At 38.0% G+C, this 13,339-nt stretch overlaps 3 protein-coding genes across 3 annotated transcripts; 2 read left to right on the top strand and 1 right to left on the bottom strand.

Annotated features, from left to right (window-relative positions):
• The first annotated feature begins 333 nt into the window (after nt 1-333).
• On the top strand, nt 334-3,874 carry LOC113684695 (leucine-rich repeat-containing protein 14). The gene is made up of 2 exons (XM_027202089.2): nt 334-794; nt 3,031-3,874. Exons 1-2 carry the CDS (start codon nt 443-445, stop codon nt 3,810-3,812), a joined length of 1,134 nt encoding a protein of 377 aa, XP_027057890.2. The 5' UTR covers nt 334-442; the 3' UTR covers nt 3,813-3,874.
• A 2,403-nt stretch (nt 3,875-6,277) lies between these two features.
• Nucleotides 6,278-10,322, top strand: LOC113684696 (uncharacterized). Its single transcript, XM_027202090.2, has one exon. The coding sequence runs from the start codon at nt 6,710-6,712 to the stop codon at nt 7,673-7,675; it is 966 nt and encodes a 321-aa protein (XP_027057891.2). The 5' UTR covers nt 6,278-6,709; the 3' UTR covers nt 7,676-10,322.
• Nucleotides 9,523-13,214, bottom strand: LOC113684675 (QRFP-like peptide receptor). The gene is made up of 2 exons (XM_089184564.1): nt 12,991-13,214; nt 9,523-11,971 (listed from the first exon to the last, which is right to left on the bottom strand). Exon 2 carries the CDS (start codon nt 11,969-11,971, stop codon nt 10,988-10,990), a length of 984 nt encoding a protein of 327 aa, XP_089040690.1. The 5' UTR covers nt 12,991-13,214; the 3' UTR covers nt 9,523-10,987.
• Between the last annotated feature and the right edge of the window lie 125 nt (nt 13,215-13,339).

Below are 13,339 nucleotides of genomic sequence, written 5' to 3'. Positions count from 1 at the left end.
TTATAACCTTCATTAACCAGACTATTCAGTTTTGTGAAGAGAATTTCATTGTAAATGCTTCAATCACAAACTTTCGGCCAGATTAGAAAAGAAGACTTACACGCGTTTCATACCGCATCAAAAAAGTTTCCCTGCTTTGGTATCTTTCTCCACTACTAGCGCCATTCAAATTTCCCGCCCTCAGCACTGGCTGCGACCGACTGTATGTTTTTCCTCCATTTATGATAGTGCCAAGCTTTGTAGCTTTTTTTAGCGTTACTTATGCATTTATTCTGTTCTTATCTTGAAATACTCCCTCAAAGAAACAATTAATAGTTTGATAAATAATAATAGTTTGACAAATAATAGTTTGAAAGCGAGAGCAACACATAATAAAAGAAAATGCTTGAACTCGAGGAAGTCCTAATCATTCATCACAACGTGCGTGAAGACTGGGCTCTGGATGCACAACAAATTATGCAAAATGGCGGAGTTGAAAGCACCGGAATCTTGTGGATCTCTTCGTAGTTTGTGCATAAAAATTGTTCTCCATTATCCGAAATTGGCCGAAAAAGGATTCAGTTTGCTTCCTTTTGAGGTCATTCAAGCTATTCTTGATGCTTCTGTTCACAATCGAAGTATAGGTCTGATACAGCAGGTCTTGAAATTTTGGCCTTCGTCTGTGGCTGTCTTAAGCGGAGTTTCAAGCACCTCACGTGACGAGGAATTTGTTGCAAGGGCTGTAGTTGAGTACATTTCTAAAAGGGACGAAGCTGATAAAGTCCAAGTTATTGACCTAAGGCAAAGAAATATTGGTGAGTTTAGTGGGCTGTGAATTTTTATTTGCAAGTCAACGTAAATCCCCGCTCATTTAACTGCATGGCACTTTGCTAGTAACTTGTATGATGCCCCGCACTTCGAGCTAAGGCCAACTTATTCGTCTTATTGAAGCTAGTGACCCCGCTCAAATCCCCCACCCCTATAAAAAAAATTAAAGGTGGTATACATAGCCTATTGTTAATCCTTTAACTTTATTACATAAATATTAGCTAATAATGTCAATCATATATTCAAAGCATTCTTACCTTCTTGTCCAAAGTCAGAATATTTTCAATTCAAGTCCCAGTTCACCTTGGTTGAAAGTGCCCTGGTCCTTTCCCCTGCTGATCCTGGATGACATGCAAAAGCTATTAAAGTCCCCAGTAACCATAGCCTGTACACCTATCAAATGATGGAAAACTCCCTGCAAATGCCCCACTAACTCCCAGTGATGAGGGGTTTTTACATTAACCAGTGCAGTGATGTTACATATTATTAGTTACCATTTTACTCATTGAATGTTTAGATGAACTGCTAATCTTTCTGTGCTATTGATTAAATTATTTATTCTTTGCCTAATTAATTTTGAATTACTTACCTGTTGACCCAAAAAATCTGAAATAGTACTTTTCAAAACCCTTGTTACTTCCCCCAGTAATACAATGTAGCAGTGCTCTGAGTCCATAAACCCAATGAAATTTGAGAAACTGAAAACTGAGAGAAAAACCTTCACAAGAAGTCATTGATCATCTGAAAAACATGGCATTACGCCAAAAAATTTGCTAAAATTTATCTCCTCCTTCCTCTCCCCTCCCCCCCCTTCCCAACCCCCATTACATCCACCAACAGGCAAAACTTGCTAAGAATAAAAGGCATACTAAAATTCAAAACTCAACATTTTACTGATTCAGTTTCCTGAAGTGTAAGCAAGAAAAGCAGGCTTACTATCATTAGTGCTCAGGCTACAGAATTTATCCTTGTTGAACTGGGATTTTTAAGAAGTTTAGGCAATATTCTGGTATTATGCTCTGATTGTAGGAATATGTCCACAATTATGCCATCGAATGCCTGCTTGATAACTGAGTATAGGCTTGCATGGCTGGCGGAACTCCCACAATCTACTTGACCACCTGTAAGAGGTCTTTGTAGTGGAATAGTTTGGAACTTGGGGCAAGAACTAAGAGCTATAACATATGTATCATATACTGTTATGGTTCTAAGTTAGATTGAGATGTGCATTTTGGTAAAGAGTATTGGTGATCCATAAATATGAATCAACTTACTGTAAAATCTCCTGTATAAATACAAATGTGGGGGAATCAAGTTAATTTATCTCCATTAAAAATTAAATGGAGTTCTACTTCAGGGACAGTTTTGTTTTTTAATCTATTTTTTTTAATATAAAAAAAGAATTATTTGGAGAATGATACACAGCAAACTTCAGGAGCATGTTAAAAATTGATGACAACAATAAGTAAAGATATAGTTATAATTGCAGGGAAATAATGTGAAAATCATTGTTGAAGATAGCAATTAATCACCCTTTACACCTTAATATCAGTATACATATACTGTTCTCCACAAATATCCATAGTGGTCAACATAGAAAAACTTCTTGTTGGTGATCGTTTCCTCTATTCGTGACCTTAATGTTTGATTCAGGGGTGATTTTATGAGGAGAAATTAAATGCTAGTCACTCTTGGGGTGAAAGGGGTAAAGCAGAAACCGGTGAGGATGACTTCTTTAAAGGACTTTTGACAAAGGAGTCTCTTCCAGGCACACAATTTGTTTGAATTAGCAAAAAAGTAAGGCCAGTGTGGGATTAATGAAGTGTTGGGTTGTATTATTAAAATCTTCTTTACTGAATGAAAAATAATACAAACTTCATATTCATAAGTTAAAATACAAACTGGTGAAGTGACCAATGAGAAAAATCATATTGTGCTGGTAACAAAGCAAAATTCTGACAAAGAGAAATGCAAAATATATGCTGCTTATGTATTTGTCTAAAAGATCTACATAAAAATCTAAACTAGGGTAAATTCTCGGTGGTGCGTTCATCATGTGCGTATGTCAAAACTCAAAGTAATGAATTCAGAATTGTCAGGGATGCTGAATACTGCACCAATTAATGCGATACAACTCAATATGCAAGCACCCAAAGAAAATAATCTGTAGATAAAGAAAAGTTTTCAGTTACGTCTTGGTAATTGAGATAGTTTAATTTTCAGGATTCCTTGGTAGCACCGTTCTCTGCAGGGCTGTCATTGCAGCAAATAAAGACATTAAATTAGCAGAAGTTACCAATGGAACCCCTTTTATTGTAGCTATCCATCTCAAGCCAGTTCTTGCTGTGTATGCAGACATTTGTGTGAATTACAGTAATCCCGAGACGGTATTGAAAGCATTGGAAACAAAGAATGGTTTTGTTCAACTCTGTATCTCTGCTTTTAGTGCAGTAGAACTTGGAGATAATAGACTTTCTGGTCTCTTGAGAGTTCTTAATTCAGACCATTTGGTAGTATTGGATTTGTCATATAATGGATTGGCTTATTATGACAACGTCAGCGTCGATTTGTCATCGATTTTCCAAGAGATGCAAAAATTCACAAAGTTGCGCGCTCTAGCACTCTCTTACAATTCCTTGGGCGAAAGCCATTTGATGAATCTGTGTAAGGTTTTGGAGAAACTTCCATGCCTCGTATCTCTCGATCTCAATGGTAACTATGTTGGTGGTTGCATTGGACTTCTTTTGAACAGCGTCAATCAACCACTGAAGTGCTTACGATTAGAAAACGGCAGAATATGCGATAGCGGAATTAGGAGCATTGCATGTTCCAAACATTCAACTCAACTCACCGAGTTGGATATTTCTTTTAACTGTCTTTCGTCAGAATGCCTTCCTAATCTTGTCTTTATTTTGGAGGCGTCCAAGAACACCTTACAAAGCCTGAACGTTTCAGGAAACGAGGTTGAAACAGTGTTAGACCTTAACTGGCAAACAATTTGTTGATCTACTCTCAGTATAGACTATCTCTCAATAAATGGATTTTGGATTGTTCACTAAATAACAAAGTTTTTACGTTTCTTCTTATCTTAAAAGGTTCCGGAAGTTATTACAAACAGAAAATAATAAAAATCTTTTATTTCGCTGTTGATTAACGTAGTGCGTCCCTATTGTCACGGCAACTTTTAGTGATTCTCTGTCAACCGACAGCTGTTTGGTTTGAAAGTCGCTCCGACTAAAGCCTGCGGGAAGACCTTCGTTATAATGACTTCGGCACGAGCAGTTCTTCACCCGCCTGCGGGAAAGTACAAGGCCTTGAGCGACACGAGCCAGCTAGAGGCATGAAGAGGGGTCTAGCATTGATAATGATTATTAGTGCCAGATCTTTGGCAAATCAACCTCCCCCAACTCGTCTCAAATCTTACTGCGGGCGGAAAAAGAGATGAAACGCGCATCCTGCTTGTTTTCGAATTCTGCAATTTTTTATAAGCATTGTTTTCCCAAATAAAGCTAAATTGCTAATGCGTTTTCTTCCATTTAATAATTGAAGATGTTGTCTTATGAACGTTCTAAATCTCCTAATTGAATACTTCCCATATTTTTGTTTCCTGTTTGTTTGAAAATGTCTCAACCGGGAAAGGTGAAGTTATGTATCGATCACCACTAGGTATTGACCACTTTAGAGTCAAAAACGTCTTTTGACTCTTCATGAGTTAGAGAAAGGCTATTTTTCATTTCGCCTCCTGTTTGATTGACGTGAATATTTGTAAACTTATGTTACTAGTGAAAAACTGCTCTTATGTTTTTGTCCTGCCATCTTACTTCTTGTTTTTCTGTACCGGCTATCGCACCAGAACCTTTAAAAAATATATCATTGTAAAGGATTGAAAATTAACCCCACCACAGAGTCAATGAACAAGCTGAGCTAAAAGATAAAGCGTTCTTTATTTGACCACTGGAAATAACCGCGGGGTGGCGGGGTGGCTGGGTGGGTGGTCTAAATTTTCAACTGACAAAACACAAAATTATAAAGACGTAGTTAGAGGGAGTAAATAATTAAAGGTAATGAATTTGATGTCCTCGCAGCAACCTTCCTGTGAAACTTCTGATAATATAAACCAACCACGAGACTCTCATTACCCATAGTTTTAGAAGTAATCCTGAAGAAAAAACTGTAAATAATTGGCGATGTGCGTTTCGAAAAAAAAAACATTGAAGTGCATATATCAATTTCTCTAGTCTTCGTTTTTTTTCCTTTGACATTGTACTCCCCGAGGGAAAAGTGGGTAAAAAAAGAGTACAATACATAGCAACTTTTGGAGTTGTTTACGCACGTAATAAACTAGGTGGGTCGTCGGTAAGTGCTCGACTGCGAAGATGTCAAGCCGCCAGCGAATTCATCTCTCTCGTTCCTTGTAATCAGAGCTGGCTTTTGAAAATTGCCGCTAATTTACGAACCCATTATGCTTTGTCGTTGTAGTTGTGCCGAATGCCATTAAGAATTGGTAAAATTTACATAAAACTGCGTTATTATGATATGTTTTGGTTACTTTGTTTTTCTTTAGTATTCCTTGTTAGTCAGTAACAATCCATCTAACCACCTCAGTAATCAGCTTGAGAAAAGGCCCTGAACTCCTTGGTTCGTCGTTGATTTCATTCACCCACTGAATTTACGCAAGCGTGGGAAGATTTGCCTCAGGGTAACCTCGCATCTGCAGCAGGTGCTGGAGTCTTAGTCCAAATAAATATATAGCTGATGAACTTGTAAAACAAAGAGAAAATTAGCCAAACCTCAACTGCTGAGGTTTCGACTAAAAGCCTGAATTGCAGCGACGAGTTTGACGCATCAGTGCGGAAGAACCGGCCTAGCAGCCTCGATTCGTTGATTTTCCAGATTGTTCAGAGTTGCATGGTCTCTGCTATTGATTTCAATTACTATAGTTTGTCAGTTCAAAGTGCACAAACAGATATACCGCCAATAACAATACTAAAAAAAAAAGCAAAAAAAAAAAGCAAGAGATCTGGTCATGTTTACCCACTCCTACATGCATCAAAATTGCTAATCTATGGAAATTTCTTGGAGGAAGAATCCCAGATTGACGGAAACGCAAACCGTGCGGATAGATGTAAAACTAGAAAGACTCCTTTCCAAACAGGCATTTAAAAGTTAGGCAAACAATTCATGTCACCTTTGATAACCCTTTGCTCAACACGAGAAGAAAATAATTAGTTCCAAACAGGAACAAGGAAAAAGGAATTAGCTGCCATGCGTTAAGTTACGAGGAGATGTAAAAATTAATCATTGGCAACATTAATTTCAGATGAGACAGGCCATAGGAAGAAAGCAATATATCTGCATAGAAATTTTTTTTGCCGCCTTGGGTTCCTTACATTCGACATGTAGAATTTCAAACTCGCCCGCACTAACAATTCTTGTGTAAACGTTTAGGCTTAGAGGAGGGCTATGTTATTATTAGTATTGTTTTTATTATTCAAATTTGTTTTCCCAAGAGAATATTAGTTGTTCTCTTAGTTTTCCTTGGTAAGTTTTTTAAGAACTCATTTTTTGGTCTCGTTTTCTTGGCACTTTCATGCTGATCTATTCTTTCTCGCAATGTATTTTCTGTTACTATCTCAATCTCTTTGACTGGTTAAATTATGCTAATTTATTGAATCGCCTGAGCGAGCTTTGAAAGGTCTGAAAGGACCCGCGAGAGGTGTATTCATTCGAGAATGTTGCGTATGCAAAATCGCTGTCACGCGATAATCAAGTGGTCAACTATGACAACAATATCTTAACTCAAGCAGGATGTCTTCGAAAGTTGTTATTTGCTTTTCGTTCTTTCATAAATCGATCGATTTTTTTTGTTGTGAGAGAAAGCGTAACGGTAGCTGACATTGATATGATCGTATCGCCATTAATTCTCTGCTTTGGAGCGTTGTTCAACCTCTATGTCGCGTTGTATTGCTTTCAGTGCTCAAGATGGCGGTCATCAAACAACTTGAAATATTTCATCGTGTTCCAGACGATTGTCAACACCGGCAATTTGTTCGCTCATCTTGTTTTGCTGCTCCGTGACGAGCTTAACGATTTTGACGAGATCGCAAGAGTGCGAGATCACACAATTTGTGACATCTTGCCCAACATCACAGCATGTTTTATGTCGCTGTCCGTGTTCAACCTTACCGCGTTTGTTGTTGTGCGCTATTTAACGAACGAGCGTCGATGGACACTGTCTGCTCTAAAAATCGTATTCACACTGCTCGGAATCGTTGTGTCATCTGGGCTGCTTTTGTCTCCAGCTTTGAGTTATTTATATCATCAAATGCCAGTTCTCAAGTGTAATGGTTGTTACTGTCCGTCACCGGGTATGATTTGGGAGGCTAATTTCGATGTATGGCTCTACGGTTATATGGTAATCTTGCTTCAGTTTGTTATTCCAGCGATCATTCTTTCTACAGCGGTGCTCAGAGGCCTTGCAAGACAATTGGAAGAGACGCGTACTTTAAGAGAGAGTTGGTACAGATGGCGGTGCGGACTTAAAAGTACAAACATCGTTACTTTAGCTGTGTGTCTCTTTATAACATTTATTCTGCCAGTGAGAGGAATTCGCTTTGTTGCCGGAGAGCACTTCTTCCCGGACAGCACGAAGCGATTCGCTGAGATTGAACTTCTAAATTCTGTTTTTTACATCTTGGAAATCTCTTGGGCTGCAATCACCGCTATATTGCCAGTTTGCCTGAAAAATCTGACTGACGATGAAATTTCTGGTGAACAGAAGAAAGAAAACAACAATGCGGGTCGAACAATGAGCCCTCAAAACAAAACCTACTGCGAGGCTTTGGTGGAATTGGAACTATGGGAATGAGGAGCATATCGAAAGACCAAAGAAATTCAAGGTAATTCGACATGAATTTTCGCCTCAACTGGGTCGCAGTAAACCACATTTTCCGAAAGTTATTAAGAAGTAAACCACAGCGTCATGTTATGAAGTAACCACTCGTAACGAGGGTAATTTATCGTTACGATTTAGTGGCAAAAGTAATTCGGGTAACTCAACATGGATATGGTACAACTAGGACGCGCTAGAAACTATTTTTTGCGAAATTAATTTTAAACACAAATCCAGCGGCTTATGTTTGAAAGTCAAATTAAACCCACGCGTGTGACTTAAAAATGAATTTTCAAGCATAACAAATTATAAGTTATTTTCTATTTTGAAAAAAATTCCATATTTATGCGTCATCTTCATGTAATTTTACAGCTTTAAACTGCAAAAGGCGGAGTGGTGCTGTATCGACTTGCAAATCTTATAGCCATGTAAAGCTTGTATGAAATTGATTGATAGTTCCTTCGGTGCACTTATTCAATATGCTGGTCATGTTTGCATTTTTTTTCTACCTCCTTGTGGTCTTTCATTTGTGAAGCTGAGGTACAAAGAAGCTCTCAATGGACTTATAGCTTTTACCGCTAACGGTTAAAATTTTGGCCAATTTACGGCTAACAGTTAATATCTTTCCTTTGCTGTATCAGGAAAGCTTTTGCTGTTAATTTCCTTTACGACTAATTTTTAAAATAGTTAATTTTTACACCTTGCGGCTATTTTTTTTGTCCGTTTACGGCTATCGGTTAACCCCATTGAGACCCTTTACAAAATCTAGCAAAACGTACCTGGTGGCTTTCGAGTATTCAGACCGAAATGCAAGGGTAACTATGACATCAAAAAATGTATTAGAACTTGCATCGTAATGTTGGCAGAACGTTTGGGCAACATTTATTCTTTTATACACACAATATTGAAAGGTGGCAAATTTTGAGTTTATTCTTTGTTTTGACAAAGAAAGTTATGCACCGTAGATACTAGGACAAAGAAAAAAATTTCCCGACCACAAGCATTCGAACCTCAAATGTTCGTACTTTGCATTTACAAGGGTTTGACTTAAGTTTGAACCTCCGTGTGAAGTAGAACGCCAGCAAATACGTTACAAATAACTCATAACCAGTAAGTAACATTATTACTTATTTCTAGCTTTCAGCACAGGCGACATTTATTCTTTTATACATACAATATTGATAGGTGACAAATTTTGAGTTTATTCTTTGTTTTGACAAGGAAATCGTGTTCCGTATATACTAGGACAGAGAAAAAGATTTCCCAACAACAAACGTTCGTCCTATGCAGTTACGAAGGTTCTACTTTAGGTCTGAACCTCCGTGTGGAGTAGAACGCAAGCAAATAAGTTACAAATAACTCATAAGTAAGTAACAGTAAGTAACATTATTACTTCTTTCTAACTTGAGGCGAGTACACGGAGCGAGATACTCGCCCATTGCGCGCCTGAAAACGTTTAAAGAAAACCAAAACAAAAACTTGGCGCCTGTTTTGCCTTCCTATTTTATTCTTGACTCAGTTAGGTTCCATTCGGGGGCAATCAAGAGCCTAGTATTTTTAACCTCGGAGCACAACACTGTCTTTTCTACGATTTCTTCAACTGCAGCTCGCCATTCTATACCTGTATTTTGCCCGAATAAGCTGTTGCAATTACATAGCATATGAATGTGTTGATAATTTGTTTACATCATCCCAGGTGCTCTGCAATCCGTTGTATACTGGGGAATATTATTGATTTTACTGAGACTGATATTGATCGGAAATTATGTTTCTTTGTAGTTTCGATCATTCTAGTTTACCTCTAAACGTTTTTCGATGGCTAATTCATGATGAGAGCAAAGTTTCTTTATTTTAAATTCCTCTTTGATTAACATATAGCTTCCAGGTGATTGTACGTGTGAATAATTATTTCTTTTGGTCGTTCGGTTAGAATTTACGATTATTTCATTCATACCCATATCGCAAGCCTGGCCTGCTTAATGAGCAAGCCCTTCAATTTCCTCTTGCCTCTAAGGAAATTTTCTTTATTTGTTTAGTATTATTTTTTCCATATTCGTACATAGTTAAATTTGTCATGTTGACATGAAGGAGATTATTGTAGGATTAAGACTCAACAATACATATTGGCATGTCGCTGATTTGACGCTGAACCTGTCCATGCCATTTCTTGTACCACTAAATGTAAGTAAAATAAATATCAAGATTTAATAGGATCAGCAAGGAAATGAAATCTGTTATAAACGATTATGAACGGCAAAGAAACTTGAGCGAACGTTTGTAAGGTCTGAAAGTATCGTCAGATATTATATTTTAACTAACAAGCCTTATGTATCAATTATTATTTAATCAATTATATTTAAATTGTTGTAACGCGATTATTTTACGATCTGGTGAAAAGTTGTGTAACTGAACCTTGTGTAAGCAAGAAAGATTTGAAACCAAACATTCGGTGAAAGATTGAATGTCTCGCTTTAAATTTTACTGACTTAAGTACGAATTAAGTATCCTACTCTCTTAATACATAAACCCTTTAATTGTAATTAGCATTTAATTTCTCCATACGATATCACCCCTGAATTAAACACTGAGATCAGGAGAATAAAGGAAATGATCACCCACTAAAGAGACTTTTGATTGCTCAACAAGCTCTCCTTGTCAGCACCTTTGGAAATGTGCAGAGAACAGTATGGAGAATATGCATGCTGATGATGTAAAATGTGAAAAGGTTTTTGAGTAACTTTAACGTTGTGGTTATTCAAAATTCTCTTGATGGGTTCCGTAACACCCTACCGGAATGTAAGGAATAACAGCAAAACCAGTTGCTGGTTCCTTCTCATCATTGCTACCAGTAACAACTACTAGTTACAACTAGTAACACTCCTGATGAGAAGGAACCAGCAACTGGTTTTGCTGTTATTCCTTATATTCAGAGGGTGTTACGGAACCCATCGAGAGAATTTTGAATAGCCACAACGTTAAAGTTGCTCAAAAACCTTTTCAGACTGAAAGGTATAGTTTTGCCAAACCTAAGGATCCTGTTACGCAAGAACAACGAACCGACGCTATTAAGTCTGTTCCGTGCAATTACCGTGATCACGAGTAATTGCACGGACAGACCAAACGTCAGTTTAGTACGCGTTTGAAAGAGCGTCAAAAAAAGCGGTCCTCTTTTGCGAAAAGGAAAATTCAAGAATACATGGTCGGTTGTGAGACCTGTTGTACATATCTTTTTTACATATCTTTTTTAAAGTTTGTTTTGTTGTGATGCGTAAGTTATTCGTCTTTGGCCTACTCTGCAGACGGTTTGCACACTACACTTGCAACCCCTGGCACCGTTAGACCAGGCGGCGCCCTGATTTTTCGTCTTTTCCTGCACAGTATCACGTTACGCAGATGTTCTCGAAAACTCTTAATGCGCAAACTGTACACTCCAGGATTAACACACGAGTTGAGCACAATCAGGACCTCTCCTGCGTCATTGAACCTCTGTACACCCACGCCCCAGATCACTGTGACATGACTTATTAGGGCCGGAATCCAACAGATTGCGTAGATCGCGCTGACCACCAGCAGCGACACAGTCACTTGTTTGCGATGGCGAAGAAGAGCCGTCTGAGAAGCTTTCAATTGTGCACTCTCAACTGGCTTGACCCACAGGCGATACGCTACTCTGGAGTATAGGCATACCATAATGCACACGGGAACCACGCCTCCGAAAAGCATCCAAATGAGGCTGTGCGCTTTGAAGAATCTTTCGTCGGTGGTGTTAAAGTTACCACACCTCTCGCACGAGCCGGAATCGAAATAATAGTACTTGACCTCCAATAGGTCAACCATGTTGATCACAATGGAGACAAACCATGCAATGCCAATCAGTAATTTCAGACGCCCTTTGGTAAACTTTCCTCGATGACGAAGAGGATGGATTATGGCTAAGTAACGTTCAATGGCGATGTAAACCAAAAAGAAAATGGAGGCAGCAGCACCAAACCAGGCGATGTCTCCGTGTGTAAACCAAACGCACAACCAGCGTCCTGCCTCTCCCTCTGGGTGGGTTAGGTATTGAAAAAGTCCTTTCTTGAGACCAGTGGGCAAAGCGAACACCATGTCGGCCACGGCGAGGTTCACCAGTAAGTAGTTGAGTGTGGTTTGCATGGGTTTGTTCAGAAGGACAGTTAGAATGACCAGCGTGTTGCCGATCAGGGATGTGAGTACAAGGATTAAACACACCGTGTCCATAATGATGAGAGAGGCTGCCTGAGAAACGGCCATCTTAAAATGACAACACTCAAATTAGGTTTGCATTGATTAATTATATGCGTATTTGGTACCACGAGGAACAGTTGGAGACGAAAAATCAATGTTCTTAACTTAGTCGAGCATAAATAAGATGTGATCTAAATTATAAGAAACCCTTCCACAGCGCAAACCATTCATTAGTTGTCTGTAACACTTATAATAAGATACCTGAAAAAATCACTCAGTTCTGATTGGTTAAGATAAATGCAGTTTTCAGGTAATTCAATGAAGAAGAGGGTTAATTCAGCCAGATTGAACAATTCCTTGAACTGTTTAGTTAGACTTTGAACTTTTATGCGCCTTAAAGATGTGAAAATATTATAGCATATTAATGTTTTGATCGTACGCGATTGTTTTGACCGAACGCACAATGTCATTTGCAGGGCTTGATTAAATTATTTTTGCACCTGATGCGCGCACTTTGCTTCTGCATAATTATGATAAACTATCTCGTATTTTTTTTTATGTATATTGATAATACGTAATCGCATGATTTTTCTCGTGCAATTTGGTATGAATAGGCACTTGTAAATTTTTTCAAAGACAAAAATTGCACGAGCCCGTGAGGCTCGTGCAATTTTGTTAGTCTTTGAAAAAATTCACTCGTGCTTATTTATTCCAAATTGCACTCGAAATCATGTGATTACCTATACTAAATGCATAAGAGAGATCACAAACTTATGCATGATAATAAAATCCAAAAAAACACACATTGGAAATCCCACAAACACAAATGATATATTTTTAAAAAATTTAACCTAACAAATAAGATCGTCACAAACAAATGTTTTGAAAATATAACTTTTAAACTTCTTTTTAGTACAAAGTATGAACACCGTTCTATTTCAGAATTTATGATGTAATGTATTACCACAATCTTGGGACACACTTGGGAAATGCTAAGTCCCCGTGAGATTTAGTTTGAGAAAGTTTTTGGAAAATGAGTCTTTGAGAATCTGAACGAAGTGCGGCATCTATGAATATTTACTTACGGTTTGAGGCGTTGCACTCAGTGGCAGGTGTGGTTTTTTCGTCTCATGCGAGAAACCAACAAGAGAAACGCAAAATTCTCTTCATCAGGATAGTATCGCTTGGAAATCACTGTGCGGAAGATAAAAGCTCTAGATAAAAGTGCAGTTTTACAAGGCTGTAGAAAAAAGGAAATGCTGTCATAGATAAGAAGACGTTAGGTTGGAAAGCTTGAATTTTCGTGATTATTGATTTTTTAAAGTTTTTTTTGTTGGACAGCCAAACATATGACATTCGACTTAATTAAACTCAAAGCAATCATACGTATACAAGAAGGAAAAAAAATAAACAAACACGTAATGAGTTTTGTCA

Source organism: Pocillopora damicornis, chromosome 10, assembly GCF_964200805.1.
Source record: "Pocillopora damicornis chromosome 10, jaPocDami1.2, whole genome shotgun sequence".
Classification (NCBI taxonomy): Eukaryota; Metazoa; Cnidaria; class Anthozoa; order Scleractinia; family Pocilloporidae; genus Pocillopora; species Pocillopora damicornis.
This window is presented reverse-complemented; position numbering and strand designations above follow the sequence as displayed.